Consider the following 19,137-nt stretch of genomic DNA (forward strand, 5'->3'; position numbering starts at 1 on the left):
ATATTATTTAATAATAATATAGAATTTCATAAGTCAAAGCAAAGAATTCAAGGTTCAAAGCACAAGAACCAAGGAATTAGAGCAGAGAAATCACATGGGAGCCATGTTGGTTTGGACAGTGGCTAACACGACACCGTTTTTCACCCAACCCCAAAATGTAGGCAGAGAGGCTGCCAGTGGCATGGCAGCGCGCGCTCTCTCTCTCTCCCTCTCTCTCTCTCTGTTTTTTGGGTTTCGGAAGCCGGTTTGGCGTGGAGGGGACTTATGCCCCCACATTCCGATGTATTTATATTATTCAGGACAATATTTATGCTTTCTCTATTTTGCTTGATTTCCCAAGAACACTACCAAACTAGCCTTCCTTTACTACATTGCATGTGTGCCACTGTCTCTTTCTCTTTTTCTTTGTTTTTTTGGTCGACACTGTCTCTTTCTCTAGGCCAAGAATTTCATGCCCTAGCACTAGGGGAAGAATTCTATGAGGGAAAACAATTCCTCATGCTTAGGGTGGCTCTCTGTCTCCGTGTTATGACTTGTGGGATTGTCTTTTTCACATGTAAATTAGTCAATTTCATACATAATAGGAGCGTTAGCATCAGCTCATAAACTGCTCATAATCACTCCCCACAAATGATACTAGAATAAATCCACTAATTGCGTGATTGACTGATGCTTGCATAATTCCACTAAATGTGATTTGGGTAAGTACCCTCTTTTTTTGCTTTATGCATTGGAGCTTGACATGCCGGAACAAGGAAATTTTTCGAAGAAAAAAAAGTCCACCACAAAGTGGAGTGTGTACCAAATTTGGATTTCATACATTGCATCTTTCAATGTGATTGTAATGTTTGAGCATAGCACCTAATAATAGCGCCTTCTTTTGAGCTCATAGCCTCATAGATTGCTGAAAGGTTTAGGACTGCTTGTCCACTAATATTAAATTAGCAATTAGTACAATAAATTTAAGCATCTTTTATTGGTTTTAAACTTCAAACCCTACTGAAAGCACCTTTTGACCAAATAACTCTCCCTAAATGCCTAAGTTTGTAGTCTGTTTATTGAACCAAGACTTCACCTTATTCATTAGACAAACAGTTCATCACTGAATGCTAAGCCCCCTAAGCTACAACCATGTTCATAATTTAAAACATATTTGGGCTATGTCACTTCATCACATTTAATTATGTATTCTTTATTTTAAACATCTTTTGGATTTTTTTTTCTGTCAATCTTTTCTGCCTATGATGAGTGTGTGTCATATTCTTTGTCTCAAAATTTTGTAGAGCCGACATATTTTATCACCCTAATTTGATGTCTTGTGTCCCTAAGGAAGGATTAATTAGTGGCTAGAAGTAATGTGTTGCAACTTAACAAGAGTTTTCAGAGCAAATCATAATCGTATGGTATTGTAGTGCGTAGTTTATGAACAAGAAAAATAATGTTGTACAAACTCCAAAATCACTCTAATTGAAACATTAAATCCTACCGCGGAATAACATTTCTCTTTCATGTTGTTATTTTTAGTTGTTTGACTTTATGATGTTATTTCATTATTTTGTTTCTTTCAATTAATGTGCCTAGTCAGTAATAAACCAATAAACACAAATATTTTAATTTAACACGTCGGGTGGAATGTAAAACTCTGTTATATGTAAAATTATCACATAAGCCATCAAATTTAAATTTAATGTTTAATATTTGACATCTCCCTTAGAGATGCTCTGGAAGCTGTTAAATACTATTATGCAAAGTTTTACTTTTCTCGTGAGATATAATACTCACAACACTTTTTAATAGAAGATGTGTTATTGTGAGTGTTAGTGAACTCAGAACAGTTGGTCAACTCAAAACATGTCCTTCACCATACATGTAACTTTTCAATGTCACACAACAAACAAAATGTCTCATGAAATTAACAAATTCTGCATATAAATACAGACATATTAATCGATTACAACATTATAGTAAAATAAAAATAAAAATAATATTGTCAACCCCGAAACCCCAAATACGTTAACATGTTGCAGGAAGGAACCAATTGATCATAAGATTCTAAATCTTTGATAACTTCTCTCCATCAAGGGACCCAAAAAGCTGATGCATGAAAGGTTGAAATCAAGAGAAAAGGACCCAAGATTGAAACAATCCAGCTAGAATTTAAATCTTCTTCACAATTTAATTACAAGCAGCAGCAGAATCTACAGCACTTTTGCAAATTTGTTTGCTGTCTGCACTGCACTCAACTGGTAGCTTAGCTGGTCCTACCCTAAAAGCCCACCTCCCTCCTCCGAGAAGTACTTCCATGAAACGGGAATAACGCTATTTTGTTATATTCGGCCAATAACATCATGACAAACATGACAACATTTTCGAGTGGCCGATTGTAACAAAACAATATAATTTCCGTTACAACTAAGTTGAGAGGGAGAGAGCTATAGGGCTATTTGTAGCATAGCATTGACAAGTGGGCCTACATATTTTGAAACTTGCAACAAATACAAAATAAAATACAAAATTTTGGAAAGCTTTGTACTGGTTCTGTTCTGTTCTGGTCGCATAGCAATTAGCAATTTTTGGTTAGCGAGAATGCCCCTGAGAAAGGACGGAGGAGGTGGGGGCAGAGTAGGGGTATTTGGGTAAATTAGGAACGTGGGATTTGTAATTTGCAGCGGGCGGTTGATGTAAATATCTTAAGGAAAGATATTCCGCGTAACACAATGTACTGGCTGCGGCCTGCGGGGCCACGTTCTGAATCTGCGACACACCGCACTCAATTCAATTTTCTTGTCCTTTCATTCGCTGCCTCGTGATTCCATAAATACAAAATATAAAATAAAGATTAAAAATTAAAACAAGGTTTGTAAGAAATATGGTGACCAAAATTCAATGGTTGCATAGGAAGGGCAATAAGTGAACAAAAATGTCCCAATCATACTTTTTATTTTTGGTCATAACGAGAAAGTGGTTATTCCTTCATTTAAAATTTGCGATTGTTAAGTAAGTAGGAATTCCTAATTCCAAATAAACGAACCACATAATTTTCTTATTTTGTACAAGATTTTCGAATGAACTTCGGATATTTGTACTACATTCTTTAGTAACGAAGAAAATTGTAACCAATGATTCACTTTTTTATTTTACTTGAAGTTTTAAGATAAATTCCAAGTCTTAATCACCGTTTAGAAATCGATATGTATCAAGTAAATTCGAATGTTTTGGCCGAGTTCGAACCATCCTACATTAGAAACTTAAATTTTTTTGGATCTTCTAGCTCATTGCCACGTGAGTTTAGATTGAATGCATTATAATAATTGAGCATATATGTCAAACTATAATTTGCGAGAGAGAAAAATTCTTTGACAAAAATAGAAGGGGTAAAAATAAGATAATAAGAAAAGCAAGGAGGCAAAACTGAAATGTAATAAAAAGGAGCGGGAAGAGTGATAACAGGACAGGCTAGGTGAGTCGTGGAAGCGCGCCGAGCCAATAAGTGGAGCCGATTGAATTGTAGGAGAGAGTAGAAAATAAATGAAATTAGGTGGCTGGGAAGATGACGGAAGCTAATTAACGGCAAAAATTGTCAGTTAGCCTGCAAAACGCAAAACGAAGTTTGTTTTTGTGTGTTTGAGTCTTCACTTCATTTGAGGAGAGGAGAGGAGAGCAGAGGAGGGAGGGGGTTTTGCTTCTCTTCTCACACCACCACCCCTCTGAAGAGCCGCGGAATCTTTTTGCTCTGTGTACGGCCCCGGTTAAAGCCACCCCCCACCCCCCCTCACGTGGGTCCCAGTCCCACAAAACCCCCTTCTCCCCCACACAGTAGTATAACCACACCACGCCACGCCCCGCCCCCATCATTATTAGTATTACTCTCTCTCTCTCTCCACAGACTCAGTAGGGGTTTTGTTGGTTTCTCTCTCTCGCTGTCCTCCTTTGCCTCGCCCAACTCACTCCCACGTTTACATCTCTCTCCTGTGCATTGATAGTATTATGGATCACAGAGAGATGCTGAGCTGATTCTTTTTCTGGCCGTACACGTGGCTTTCGTTGTGTACTTGGATTTTTGGGTGATGACGACCGTCATCGTCAGATATCAGAGATGATAGTTTTTAGGGTTGGTTGCATGATTGCATCATTCCATGAATGAGTGAGGTCACACAGACAGAAACTCTCTCTCTCTCTCTCTCTCTCTGAGAGGGATAGCGTTAGGGTTGGTTGGTCAAACCCTTTGGACTTTTCTTCTTACTCTTTTCTGGGTTTGCTAAACTGCCCCCTTTCAAATGCTAATTACGGCTTAATAATAATAATCCAAATTACAAGTTGTCAGCAAAAGTTTTAATGTTCTGCACTTTCTTCATGCCAAAAAAAAAAAAACAGAAGAAAAAAGTGCAGGTCAGTAAATACTGGGAAGAGAATAGGGTTATTATTAATTTGATTGAACAGTAAATTTGACCAGAAGCAGACAACGAACGAACTGTATATATACTGGGTGTGTGTGTATATAGGTTCACCAAATTTTTGGCTGCTATTGCAATAATTTGAGTGCAAATTTTCAGAGCAGTTGGACCACTTGGTTTAGGTTCATTCATTTCTTTATGCTTGTGTTCTGGCCCTTTTGTCTTTTTTCTTTTTTCTTCTCTTCCCTAAACGTTTGGCCTTACCTTCCCTTTCCTCTCACTCACAAGTGTTCATGGCAGGTGAAACTGTAAAAGTGAAAAAAGAGAGTAGAAAAGAAGAAAAGAAAAGAATGGCACCTGGAAAATAAAACAGTGTTTGTTTGTTTGTTAAAAATGAAATGAATGGAGGGGGGTTAGTTTAAGCACTTGATGATATGATCGAAATGATTAAAATTACAGATGAAGCTTTATCCATGAGATCATGTGAGAATCACCAAACATTCCTTCATTAATGGGAATGTCTGATCAAATTTCGATCAATAATAATAATGAGCTAGCCTTGTTTCCCCCCCGCCACTCCATATTAATTAACTTTTATTTTATTTTTACCCAATAAAAATAAAAAAATCTCAAACTTTGCGTGAAAATAATTAGTTCTTCACATGGCATCATCATATATAGTCGATGATGATGATGAGCTAGCTGTGCTTGTGGTGTTGTTTCAATCATTATGAATGATGCACGGCAATTCAGGTGACTGATCATCTGCAACTACTGCAAACCAAGGAAAACGACGATACAGGAAAACACTACTTGTGAATTAGCAATCATCAACTCGATGGATCACTTTAAAAAAATCTTAATATATAATAATATATGCATGTATTATGTATATCACTTTCATTTGAAAAGCATGGACCCTAGCAGCAGCAGCAGCCAGGCTCAAGAATAAATCAATAATCTGCCTAAATTAATAATGGGATTAGAGAGAGAGAAGAGAGAGAGAGTTGAAAAAAATGAAGAAAAATGAGTGGTGTTTTACCAGATTTGGTGTCCATGTAGGCCCATCAGAGACAAAGGGGAGCGCTATTTAATCACGGATTTATGGCTTTTGTTTGTGCTTTCACTTTCTGCAGCTAATTTAGATTATGCATGCACACAAGTTACAAGACAAATGTAAACATCAATAGCAATCATAGTGTGCGCCAAAAATTAGGTTTCCCATTCTCACCACCATCACAAGGTGGAAGGAACACTAGTGTGAAATGACTCCCTTAATTACGGTTTATCTAATTCTAAACACATATTTAATGAGCACTCACAATGTCAAAAGCTTTATTTAATACTTCAGCCCCACAATCTATAATTATCTAATCCATATCTTCCATCTCCAAGGATAAGTTTTGGTTTGGGTCTTATATTGCTTTTACAAGGATTGGGCTGGCTGACCCATTGGGAAAGTTACATGTAATAATCTAATCCATATTTCCTCCAATCACTAGCTTTCACGGTTTCTATGTAAGGACGAAACTAATGACTCGTTTGATAACCATTTGATTTTTCGGTTTTTAGTTTTAAAGCTAAATAAAAGCAACGTACATGTGAGAGGGATACATGAAGGAGAAAGAGGAGAAGAGGAGAAACGACGGAGATTATTATATGAAACGAAAACTTGAAAAAAGAAATACTATTTGATATTGTTTTTAGTTGTCATTTTAAGTAGCATTCCATTGCATTTTCTCCCTTCCTTTCCATCCCTCATTGCATTTTCTTCTTTCTTTCTCCTATGTATTTCTCTTCTACCATTAACTAACACAAAAAATAAACATTAAAAAAAAAATAGTTACCAAATGGGCCTAAAGATTTTTAATAGACTAAATGGGCTTCAAAAAATTGTAAAACCATATTTTCTCATAATGTTTGTTTTGTGGGCTGGGCTGGGTTAGTAGCCCAGAAAGCCTTGTAGCCCGAGCCCCAGTCAGACTTTTTTTGGTCTGAAGGTCACAGTCAGACTCGTCTGTGTAAATTTGCGTGTACACTCTAACATTGCATGCACTTGCACCACCACCATTTCACCATGTACAACAACATATGGGAAAACTACTCTTGAGGTGAGTTATACTAGTCAATTATGTTGTTAAACTGTGAATCTCGATCGCAATCATGTGAATTATTGTTTGGAATATTAATTAGAGTCCAGATTAGCAATCTAATAACATACCAAACTATGTAATATGAAATCAGTTATAAAAATAAGAACAACTATATCTCTTACAAAACATATGCTAATACCTACAACTTTTGTTCATAGAATTAGTTTACTCTATTGAGTTTCACAACTCACCCATGAATTAATAGAGTAAAATAATTATACACCAAACAAAAGTTTTAAGGTATAAGCATTACTTATTACATGATTTAAACATTTCAAGTGAAATAAACATTTATATAATCTATAATCTCACATGCATATTATAATAAAACCATATATCAAATTAACTTCAGCACTTGAGCGCCACTCGAGCAAACTTTGCATGTATTTGTTCAAGTAGTGCTTTCTGAGCGCAAACTTTGTTGAACTTCAAGCACCAGTTCCTCCACGCTCAGCTGACACTCCAGTCCTATCTGCAATCACAAATTAGAATGTAGTGAGATCAGATCAAGTTTAGTTTCTCCGAATATATATGCATCAATCCAATACCTCAAGTTTAGTTTCTCCTAATTTATGACTGCTTGCATGTGATGAGTTCATTTTTCTGATTCTAGAGAAAAAAAAAACCAGTTCTCTAGGTTTGACATATAGCAGCTCTCTCACTGAAGCTTGAGGGTAGCTAAAACCCTAACTTCCCAAAACTTTAGAATTCACACCGAGCTCAATTTAGAATTTCCAAAGCTATGTCTTCCAAAATTCTCATCACCATGTGTATATATAAAGATGCGTACTTAAGTTATTTCGTGAAGTGAGATATTTATATAGACTAGAACGTATACCTTGATTACAAAAGAGTATAAAACAGTGTCTTCCATGCTGCTGATGTTGAGATGAAGGACCTCAAATGAAAGCCTCTCCAGCACTCCAATTATCTTAGCAATTTGACCAGATGTTCTCCGAGATATTATCTTCAACACCACATTGGACCCCGAGATCTTTGCTTCGACATCTGCCACTGGAGAGTTGCAACAAGCTCCTATAGCTAGTTCCTTATTGATCACATGATGCTGATTATCAACCCCCAAATTAAAATTGAAATTAGGGTTTTGATCAAGTTGGGGAGTAGATGGATATTGCTGAGGCAATACTACTGGCTTCGGGCTTGGATTAGGGCTAGGGCTAAGGCTCTTCCTCCGTTTATTAGATTCCAAAGACTGTAAAACTTGATGCAATTCCTTGATGAATTCTAGCACACCTCCTATGATTGATGCTTGGTCTCCCTAGAACATGTCAAGCAATTAACAAGAAAATGATTAATTAACACCGACTTAAAATTGATCATATCTATATATATATATATATATATATATATATATGTATAGAGTAATTATATATGAGATACCCTTTTGATGTAGAAACAAGGGGTTAAAGAGCGTAAGACTTTGAGATGTTCGTTCATCTGCTTTCTTCTGTTTCTCTCCACAGCTATGTGAGACATGGTTTTCTTCTTTTTGTTTTCTTGCTTTCTCTTCTCAACCTCTTGCAATTTGTTTTTCGTCCACACACCAACTCAAAAACTCTGCTATTTATAAGAGATACATTGAAAGAAACCCAAAATGGACACACAAAAAACCACCTGTTGTTGGGTTTGCATTAAATGCCCTACGTCGCATTCTCGTGAAGTTCTTTTTTACTCTCTCTCTCTCTCTCTCTCTCTCTCTCTCTCTCTCTCGGTAGCATATACTATTACGCGTCTCACGTTTATGAAGTTGGGTTCAATTACGTGCCCCCGTGCAAGTTAAAGAAGGAAGAGTTAGAGTTGCGCTTATCTTTCCCATGCACATATTTATCTAGCTAGTACTCTTTAACTCTCTCTCATGCATGACATGCTCACTTCTTTCATCTCCTCAGTCGATCCTATTCCTATACATTACAATTTACATGGGTCATAACTTTCAGAAGCTTTCTTCGAGTTTCAAAGTTCTGTCAAACAAAGTAGGGCAAATATTCAAATATGCTCAGATATGCTCATATTTTTATTCTTCTTTATGGAGGTATTTATACAAGTACAAAGATATGTTAACCCTAAATAAAATAGGAAATATATCTAAATTACAATAGGAAGTAAATCTCTATTACAATAGGACTAAATAATAATTGGTAAGTAACCAAAATTCTAATGAAATAAGGAACCAAAATCCTAACTAAGTAAGGACTCGCCAACACTCCCCCTCAAGTTGGGGCAAAGATATTTCGCATGCCCAACTTGACAAGCGAGTCACAGAACACCATACTTGAGAAGCACCAGTTGTAGAGAAGGTCTTTTCATCAACCACGAGTGAAACAAGTGACAATAGAACACAGAAACTTGTGAGCACGACAATAGATAAGGCAGAACACAGAAGCCCTGTGAGCACGGCATAAGATAAGGCAGAAACCAAACCCTAAAAATAGGGTAAGGTAAGGCATGGCAAGGCAAAGCCAAACCCTAACAAATAGGGTAAGGCAAGGCAAGGCAAAGAAAGTCAAGAGCAAAGGCAAGGTCAACGGGCATGACCACAATGGAAACACACCAGCAAAGGCATGAGCAACAATACTGGCACCATAACAGGCAGGAGCAACAATACTGGCACCATAATTAGAGCTGGCAAACGGGTCGTTTTAACGGGTTCCGGGTCGTTAACGGGTCAACCCGTTTTCTTAACGGGTTGACACGAACACAACCCGTTAAGCTAACGGGTCAGAAATACTAAACCCAAACACGACCTGCACATATTCGCGAATAACACGACACGACCGGTTATGACTAATGGGTCGTTTTTCACCCGTTTCACCCATTTAAAAAATAAACAATATTTTTGCTGGAATTATTAAATAAAAACACCTCAACTTAGAGATATAATACAAATAAAGCTGAAATCCTTAAATAAGTCTTCCACATTACACATTGGCAAACAAAAAAACTCATAGACAACATGAGTTTCAAATTAATCTCAATTGAAACAAGTTTTAAACAAAATGTCAAGGAGAAAAAGAATAAGTCTAGTGCCTCCTCCATGAACTAATCTCAAAACTTCAATCCTCCATGAACATAATCTCAAAATTGCAATTTTCACCAATTATGCAATCTCTGTGAAGAAAAAAAACAAAACAGACAAAAATGAGAAAATAACATTAAATTATGGAGGGATACAATATGAATAAAATATCAATTATTTATAGTTACCTTTCATCAATCATCAAGGGAAATACTATTGGAACATTGTCCTGATCTAGTCTCTTCACAAGTAAGATTGAAGATATCTTCAGTAAGGCTTTCCACTTCTGTACTTCCTTCATCTATTGCTAAGCATAAAAAAAAAACAGAACTTACAAAGAATTCACATGATGGAAAAACATAAAAGAAAAAAACAGCTACTAGTATTAAGTTATATAAATATACCTCCATTTCCAAAAAGCCAATCTCGAGTGCACAACAAAGCTTGAACAGTTTCTGGTAATAATGAACTACGATATTGATCTAATACTCTACCGCCAATACTAAAAGCTGATTCTGATGCAACGGTAGAAATGGGAATTGTTAACACATCCCGAGCTAACTGTGAAAGTATCGGATAATGAAAATGCTCCATTTGCCACCAAGAAAGAACATCTATATCTTGCTTTCTATCTAGTCTTTCCTCATCTAAATACTTATGCATTTCATTTTTCTTACATGAACTTGAACCATTTTTGTAACTGTTATCAAAATCCTACACCATAAAAAATAAAAAACACAACTATTAGTTACATGCAAATGCAAATATACAATATGAAACATCAATAGACTCCTCATCTGTGAGTCTCATAGCTTCGGTACTCTCTGTAACATCCATAAGCTTCAAAAGAAAAAAAAAGGACATAAATTCAATATCAATTATAGTAATGTAAAACTCACGGATGGAGTGTTTCAAGAATCAAAATAATAGCCTAGTGTGCAGCAAATCAATCATTATCATACCCATTGAATATCCAATAAACTATCTTTCAGCAACTATCTTTTGCTGTTTCCGTATGGATATTGTTTTACCTCTTTTCAAGTTGCAATTGTTTGGTTTTTTTAAGTAGCAAGTCTTCATCTAAACCAATAAATAAATCAAACAAAGAAAATAGGAAAGTAGAAATTAATAGTGCAGCAAGTTGACAAAATAGGTAGAAGCCACTAAACTAGTAAAGGATTGGATTGATCGGTTGGTGTTTTATTATATTCCCCCAATTTCTATGAATCAATGAATCTTAACCTGAGCCTACTTTGCTAAGAGAAAGACAGAGAAGGAAAAGACAGACGGCATAAAAGAAAGCAACCGTTTCCAACTCAATTTCATACCTTTTTTCGTTGGAGAAGAGGAAAGGTAGTTGATGTTGATCCTTGATCGTTTGGTTTGGATCTATGGAGAAAAAGAGAGAACTTTTTTTTCTCTTGAGAGAAAGACAGAGAGCGGCGTGAGGAGGAGGAATAACAAAATTGAAGCTTCCTTTCAAGTTCAACCTAGGTTAATTTTTTAACGAAAATTACAAAAATGCCCTTGCTCCTAACGGGTGTAACGGGTTCACCCGTTTTCGACCCAACACGACCCGTTAGCTTAACGGGTGGCTAACGGGTTCACCCGTTTTCAACCCGACCCATTAAGCTCAACCCAAATACTGATAATTTCGTGCGAATTCGTGTCGTGTTAACGGGTCGTGTGCAATATTGCCAGGTCTAACCATAATATGCAAGAGAAACAATACTGGCACCATAACAGGCAGGAGCAACAATACTGGCACCAACAAAAGCAATACAAGGCACTAGTACCAACAACAGCAACAAGGCAGAGACATAACAGGCATCATCAACAACAATACAAGGCATTGGCACCAGCAACAGCAGAGACAACTTCTCTTCACTCATCCTCTCCCCTGAAGAGAAGAGGTCGTCGGAGTCAAGAAATAAGCAACATCTTCATGAGGTCGTCAGAGTCAAGAAATAAGCAACATCTTCATGGGAATATGTCAAGCTAATGGGGATACGTCAATAAACATATCCTTTTCACTCTCCCTCCCCCCCTTGAAGAGGAGAGGAGGAGAGCACTTAAATTGCAAGGAGAACGCAAACACAGGTCACAAGAAAACCTGGCTCTGATACCATGTCAAACAAAGTAGGGCAAATATTCAAATATGCTCAGATATGCTCATATTTTTATTCTTCTTTATGGAGGTATTTATACAAGTACAAAGATATGTTAACCCTAAATAAAATAGGAAATATATCTAAATTACAATAGGAAGTAAATCTCTATTACAATAGGACTAAATAATAATTGGTAAGTAACCAAAATTCTAATGAAATAAGGAACCAAAATCCTAACTAAGTAAGGACTCGCCAACAAGTTCACCATTGAAGTTCTCTGATCTGTTGGAAAAATGCATTCTTACAATAATATATATAATTCAATGACTTGCTTATGGGCGCAGACCCTAAAACCATCGGGGTCCTCATGGGACTTCCAAAGTTCACTACTGGTTGAAACTGAACTACCAATTTCACGTGAAAAATATTTACTGCACTTGAAAGAAGTTTATTTATTTTTTCATTGAAATTGTTTTGTTTTAGGATGTGACACATTATTCTGTGTATATGCATAATGCATGTTGTGGATATTTCACATGATGATTTAGGCAGTAGGAGTTAATTGAACATTAATTAGTATAAATATTACTCATTTAATTACATATAATATGATAAAGAAAGATGATGAAATCTTTCGTAATTCAGGAACAATATGCGTGTCAGAAGTATTATTAATTAATTTATAGCCAAATGAGCATATACATATAATGCTTGTTTAGCCAAGTGGCTGGGGTGGGTGGCTTCAAGTTGTTCTGACTTTGGCCTGGGATCATGTGCTTTTATTGAGTTGTTCAAGAGAAATAAATTATCCCTTCTGCTACTGCTGCATGATCTCTAGTGTTTGTTTGTTTGGGTGGGCAAGAGTAAGCTTACTAGCTTAGGTTAGGTAGGTTTAGGAGCCGGCCGGATGATGCTGGATCCTCCATGGATAAGAGACTTTATGAGGCGCAGAGAATGAATGTCCATCAACCTCACAGAGCTGAAATATATAGTATGACATTCTGATCATGACATGTATTAATTCATACTCTACGTAAATGGGTTCATGCCCAACACAACTATAAATTAAAAGAATGAGCAGACAGACAACAGAGAGAGAGAGAGAGATTCCATTATCTTCTATCATCTATTTTCTTAGGAGACTGGAGTTTGGGTTTTGGCATGAACATAACTAGCTTTTAATCTCCCGCCAAATTAATTGGTTTTGGCATGAACCAACCATTATGTCCTTTTCCCCTTCCTTCCATTTTCACTCTCATCTTTCTATTTGATACATATTTGCCTTGACAGGATTTCACACCTTATAAAACCCTGGACCAGATTAACTGTGTATTTTTTTTAATTTTTTTTAAAAAGTATTTAAGTCCAATGCTAAATTTCTAATCCTATAACTAATATTTTTCCAAGCCCAACTTCAAAACACCTTTCTTTTCTAAGCCCAATAATCTCTTTGTGTATGAAATTGGATCATTTGTGAATTTTTAAGCCCAAAAATATAAAATTTTAGTTGGAATTTGTTTAAAAAATAAAATAAAATATCCGACCCAAAACCAGAAAAGTTAAAAACCGTACCAAAACCGGTTTAAATCGTACTAGCCAATTTCATAATTTTTTTTTTCTTCACAAAAACCAAACTGAACCACACCAGTTATATAGGACATATTTAGATTCCGGTGTGAAATGAAAACCGGACTGAACTGGACCATGCCCACCCTAGTTTAAGGCTTATATTTGTTTTTTATGCAAATATTAGGGTCCGTTCGGTAACGTTTTAAAAGGTTGTTTTTATTTTCAGAGAACAAATATGAGGCAAAAACATGTTTGGTGGCCCAAAAACAGAAAACATTGAGAATGTTTTCATAAAATGAAAACAAATTCATGTGTACTTGTATAAAACAGAAAAAAGTTGTTTTCATTCTCGTGGAAAATGTTTTCATAAAATTAACTCACATATTATTATTTCAAATTGTACTACCAGACACGTTTTCATTGTTTTTGTTTTCTGAAGATGTTTTCTAATTAATCTACCAGATGCATTTTCATTTCCTACTAAAAATGTAAATTCGTTTTCTTGTTTTCATTCTTCGAAAATATTCTCAGAAAACATTTTCTGAAAACGTTACCAGACGGGCCCTTAGCATCTGCCTCAAAACATCGCAACAAATAGTACCAATCTGCTTTTCTATACCACAAAGATTTACACACTGTTTCATAAGTTTATGGCAATCTCTACATAAAAAGCTTCAATGCAATTAGGATTTCACCCTTCTTGCTTCATTGAACACATGGAAAGAGCTTATACAGAACTACAACCGAAGCATTCTCACAATCAACTTTAAATTTTAGTTGCCCGCATCAGGGCTCATCCTTTTCTTTTGTAACAAGTGTGAAAGTTCTATACCACCAAATTTCTATCTAACTTGGGTAACATATATATTATAACGAGGTTCTTCAACGCAGTCCAGAGCGAGGATCTTCAACGCAATCCACCTATGTACATTACATTGTCTTGTTCTCTTCATCTGCTACATTATAAAGGAAATCCCAAGAAAAACACAATCAAACAAAAAGTCATCATGGAACGCAGGTAAGAACGCACATAAGAATACTTTTGTAAAGCCTTATAGCTCTCTGGTGACAACTATGAATTTTGAAGTGAAAAAACTGCACAATAACTTTAGACCAAGAAAAAGAGAGTTTCTGGCATTGTGCCTTCAATAAATGCAGGGCTGGCAAACATACTTAAAACATATTCTACTTTGTTTTTTCATGACCTGACTATACAGCAGATATATACTAACACAAAATGAATTCAAGCTTAAATCTTGCACATTATGTACAAAATCTGCAAGCTACCATCAATGGGTTCCAGACTCAGCACATTGTCACCCCTTTCTAACATGCATTGCCACCCACACAAGTTTTTACTAATTTTATTTTTTCAAAACACTATCAAAAGCAGTGTGAAGTAATCCCCTGAAATCATCAACTATGTTAACATTGCCAACGGTATCATTACCAACAAACTCTCTGCTCAAATTCAGGAGCTCCATCAGGTCAGCCAGAAAAATGTTATTGTATACTGTGGTTTGACTAAGGAGAAAAAGATATTTCAGTAAAACCATGAGTATGCTACACTGGTTGAGCTACTTCAGGCTCTAGTCATACACCTAGTTGGATAAAAAAAAAAGAAGTAAAATGTAACACACCATGAAGAGCCCTTTCAAAGCTCTGCAGTTGTGATATGAAACCAGAATTTGGAGCTGCCTGAGGTCTTCTGCTCTTCACATGCTCAAGAGCTTGAGATAGGTTCATGCCATGCTTTTTCATCAGATATGCAACAACAATAGTCACACTGCAGGGTCAAACAATTAAAGGCATGAAAACTGTAGTAGTTTCCAAGTTCTAGTAATATCAATAAGCAAAGTGTTTCACTCAAAGGTAAAGCTGTGAGAATTTCCTAGCTTATACAGTTTGAATTTGGCTTTACTAGAATTGATGACCATTGGATAAAGCTCGACTCTGATCTAGGTTCAACAAAACTATGTAAAACCACATAACTCTTGACCTTCATCTAGATTAGTTTAAACCAGCAAGCAAATTTCTAATATTGAGAAAAGATATGCAAATTTCTAAGCATTTATTATCAGAATTCATTGGAACTACAAGATAATTTATTCTTATTTCCCTAAACATGAAATATCAGAGAGATCAATAGAACCAAACTTCAAGGATTCACTTCTTATGGGAATGCTTTAAAGTGTTGACTTAAATCAAGAAAGAAAATAACTTGAAAGCAATAACCTAAACAGGGTGCGAAAAACCACCTTCTGGATCTTCCCACAAAGCAATGAACCAACACACCACCACCAGATCTTTTAGCTTCATCAATATAATCAATACACTCATCAAAGTGCTGCTTTAAATCTGTTGATACTCTGTCCGCAACTACCTCAATTTTGAAAGACCACCAGAAGATAAATACAAATTTCAGTTCTATAAGCCCACCTTGGTTTGAAACAACAATTATGAACAAGCTGATGTTTAAACGGTCATAGATTCAAGGAATTAACAACTTCAAATGGTGGGGTCGTAAGGTATACAGTCATGATGGCATACTGATAAGTAAAGGCTGGTGAGAACCAAACATAACAAAGTTGGAGTAAAAGTGCTTCAGAATGCTGAACAAATGTTGCTTGTGTGCTGGAAGATACTGGAAGAATGGAGCACACCAAAGATGTGCAGAATTGCTTATTTGTTTTATATAAATACTAAAATCATTTGCAAAAAAATCACTTACGATCCAAAATTATGAAGAAAAAAAACTAAACTTTGAATCGGCTACACAAAGCAAATGATCGGATGCAAGTTGAAGACTGTGTAAGAAACAATCAACTCAAGAGAAAATAAATTGAAGTAAATTGTCCCAAAAAGTGGAGGGTATTTTAAAAACCTTAAAGACATGTAGTCAGAAACAACATTCTTACCATTTATAATCTTATACACAAAATCATTTGGATATGAAGGTTCGAATGAATTAGCTACAGTCAAAATGTGTGTAATGTTTAAGTTTTTTAGTTCCTCCTTGTTATTTGCAGCTCCAATAGAACCCAAGAAGAGACCCTGGAATATGAAAACAAAAGAAACAAGTGAGTCAATTGGTAATGATCGCATCTGTCCAATAAGTGTCCTATACGCATTCCTATTGCTCTAGCTCCAGAAAACAGGGCAGTAGAAACAATGCAGAGCGAATGATGAACATATTGCAAAATTAAAATCTAGCGACCTCTTCAATTTGGCAAGGAACATTGTCCTCTTTGGAGCATCTTGTCACATGTATAACTCTCAACAATGCTGCAATTTGTTTCTTAAGGGATTCATCCATCTGATCCATTGCTAGTCACAGAAATTTTTTCACTCGTTAACTGACTCGCCTGCAAGGCAATCATCCAAATAATAAGGAAAGCAAATTTAATTTTGAACAAATTATAGATTCCCCAACTAACACTTTTATATTGAAGTTCAAATACATAAAAAAGATAAGGTTAATACAAGGTCATTCAGGCAATTCTCTTTTGGTTGAAACATGATTGAATAATCCAAAAGCACCCACAGAAACCAAATCGCGAAGAAGCTCAAAACATGAACTTTGACTTATTTCTGAAATACCACCATAACAAAGAGCAAATCAAGTGCAAACAGAATAATAAAAAAAGCTCGCATTTTCTTTAGAAGATCGACACAAAAACTTCCATCAATCAAGTTTTTCATTGGACTGTAAACCCAGATGTGAACCTCTAGAGATACATAACCAATCAAACAAACCCATAAGAGGAAATCAAATTACCATAAATAATTATACCGATATGAATTTAGCTTTCAAGAGAGCAAGTTTCCCAATTATTGATTTGTTGAACAACCCAAGAAGTGTAAAATTCACATCAAATTGGAGAAACAAACATCTAGATCAGGTGCGGAGTGAAGTAAAAAATAAAAATAAATTTACAACAAAATCGAAGAAGGCACTCACTCAACAAGCTGTGATATAGGAAATTTGAGGTCTGACAATGAGCGTTTGTTTATCCCGCGCATCTGATCATTGTGTTTTGGTCCTATATAACTTAGTCTTGGGTTTTTTTTTTCTTGTTCCTTTTTGTCACTGTTTTTGGAAAGTCCTCCCTCTTCTTCTTTCTATTTCCTCTCTCTTTTTTTAATCTTTTCTTCTTGTTTCAGTTAGATTTTCCATGTCAAAAAAAGAGTACAGTTCAATTTCACGATTTTACACGTATTGGGCTCATCCAAAACAGAAGATGATGAACCAACAAAAGGTCCAAAGACAAAACCCAGAGACGGCCCAAAACAAAAAAAAGCCCAAAATCTAGAAAAGCGTAACGTGATAGTACCGGAGAGAGGTTCTGAGGGTTGAAAAAATAAAAATCATAAATCCCAATATTAAAGTACCCTGCTCAAACATGTAAAAAGGGAGGGGGAAAAATCACAAAGCTTAAGCTTAACCTTGATCTTTGATCTTGGTGGTGAAGTCGCACAAAGCACAACCCCAACCCTCTGGGGCTAGTAGGGTCCCGCAAACCTCTAAACAAAAGAGGAAGAGGAAGAGAAGAACAAAAACTTAGGAGTTTTTAGTGTAAATATAGACCTAACCTAGTAGATTTATTTGAAAGTAAAAGAGTGATTAAGAAATTTAATCGTCAATTTGTAGACAAAAAGCCTAATATATTGTTTATTTTAAAATAAATATCCCAAATATAATATAATATAATATAATATAATATAATATATAAATGCAAGAGTAAATAGATTGAGGGGGGCCCTCAGACCACATTGGTCCCTACATGGCTCTACCCCTGCCCGTACTCCATGTCGTCAATCTCCTCTTCCACAACTCTCCACACCCACAACTCTATTTTGTCGAAGTCATAGCTGCGTAGCTTTCCACAGCCTGAAGAAGCTCCCCTCACTTCATCTTCTCCATCTGAAGTGATGTAGGACGAAATATGGTCAATTATGGCACTAAGAAAAGAAGGAAGGCGTATCGTTGGGATTTTCTAAATGATTGAAGAAGAATTGTGACATATGGTGGCTTTTGGGTTTCTAAGGTCGTTTGGCCTTCCAAATCTGCATTTAAAGAGTTGTAATCAATTTTTCAATTTTTGTTTTATTTCCCCTTTAATTTCAATAACTCCCCTTTAGTAGCTCAAAGGGTGAGAAGGTTGTATTTAGACGTTTCTGAGGTTCTTTGGAGACTCAGTTTTATGAATCAAATAATTCAAAGAGAATTTTCTCTCCAATTTCATGGTGGATTCCAGATTATCGTTCTTTAGGATTTTTGCTTGAAAATCTATTTGCTTGTGCTGCGTCATGAAGAGCAGATTTCAGCCAAAACCACTTCGTTTCTCCAGCTGCTTCCTCCATCTCGATAACTTCGTGCGTTGATTTTCGTTATGTGTAATTGATAGTTATGTTGAATTTATTTTTCTTTTGTGTGAGATTTGAATAGTGTGGCTGTAAATGAAATTAAAGATATGTCCTTAACGAGCTGCGCTATTTTTGCTTTCCAGTAACTTAGAGTTTAGGATTTAGCATTTGGGGTTGATAATTGGACCCCCTCTCGTGGGTTGTCGGCACTCATCTCGTCTGCAGTCCATACCCCTCTCTTGAAATCCCCCTATCTTGAAAGCCTCTAGTCTTCGCTCGTTTTGAAGGTAAGTGACAACTATTTTTAGGTTTAGTTAATTAAAATATTGTGGTCATTACTTGGGAGTCATGGGTAACTTCAAAATGTCGTGAGGTTAACTGGGTTTCTCACATTCATGGTTGTAATGGAGATGTTAGTGGGTTCATGCAATTTGAAGTACTGTCATGCAGTTGCATATCACTATATGCAATTACTAATCGCATGTGTGAAAATCCAGCTCACTGTT

The 19,137-nt window shown here is 36.0% G+C and overlaps 2 protein-coding genes and 1 long non-coding RNA gene across 4 annotated transcripts; all 3 read right to left on the reverse strand.

Moving 5' to 3' along the window:
* Positions 1 to 6,662: 6,662 nt before the first annotated feature.
* On the reverse strand, positions 6,663 to 8,111 carry MUTE (basic helix-loop-helix (bHLH) DNA-binding superfamily protein). The gene is made up of 3 exons (XM_021950822.2): positions 7,949 to 8,111; positions 7,386 to 7,826; positions 6,663 to 7,019 (listed from the first exon to the last, which is right to left on the reverse strand). Exons 1-3 carry the CDS (start codon positions 8,042 to 8,044, stop codon positions 6,939 to 6,941), a joined length of 618 nt encoding a protein of 205 aa, XP_021806514.2. The 5' UTR covers positions 8,045 to 8,111; the 3' UTR covers positions 6,663 to 6,938.
* A 1,325-nt stretch (positions 8,112 to 9,436) lies between these two features.
* On the reverse strand, positions 9,437 to 11,048 carry LOC148297353 (uncharacterized). The gene is made up of 4 exons (XR_015836778.1): positions 10,913 to 11,048; positions 9,989 to 10,298; positions 9,773 to 9,891; positions 9,437 to 9,676 (listed from the first exon to the last, which is right to left on the reverse strand). It is a non-coding gene; the product is annotated as an uncharacterized LOC148297353 (long non-coding RNA).
* Positions 11,049 to 13,859: 2,811 nt separating this feature from the next.
* On the reverse strand, positions 13,860 to 17,394 carry MKP2 (MAPK phosphatase 2). 2 transcript variants are annotated; one of them, XM_021950821.2, is made up of 6 exons: positions 17,226 to 17,394; positions 16,482 to 16,629; positions 16,183 to 16,318; positions 15,523 to 15,643; positions 14,905 to 15,050; positions 13,860 to 14,217 (listed from the first exon to the last, which is right to left on the reverse strand). In XM_021950821.2, the coding sequence occupies exons 2-6, from the start codon at positions 16,587 to 16,589 to the stop codon at positions 14,195 to 14,197; spliced, it is 534 nt and encodes a 177-aa protein (XP_021806513.1). In that variant the 5' UTR covers positions 16,590 to 16,629; positions 17,226 to 17,394; the 3' UTR covers positions 13,860 to 14,194. The 2 variants fall into 2 exon arrangements, with proteins under 2 accessions (XP_021806513.1, XP_021806512.1); XM_021950820.2 differs by having other exon boundaries at positions 13,860 to 14,220; positions 17,226 to 17,393.
* Positions 17,395 to 19,137: the final 1,743 nt, after the last annotated feature.

This window comes from Prunus avium, chromosome 1 (genome assembly GCF_965620075.1).
Source record: "Prunus avium chromosome 1, drPruAviu1.hap1.1, whole genome shotgun sequence".
Taxonomy (NCBI): Eukaryota; Viridiplantae; Streptophyta; class Magnoliopsida; order Rosales; family Rosaceae; genus Prunus; species Prunus avium.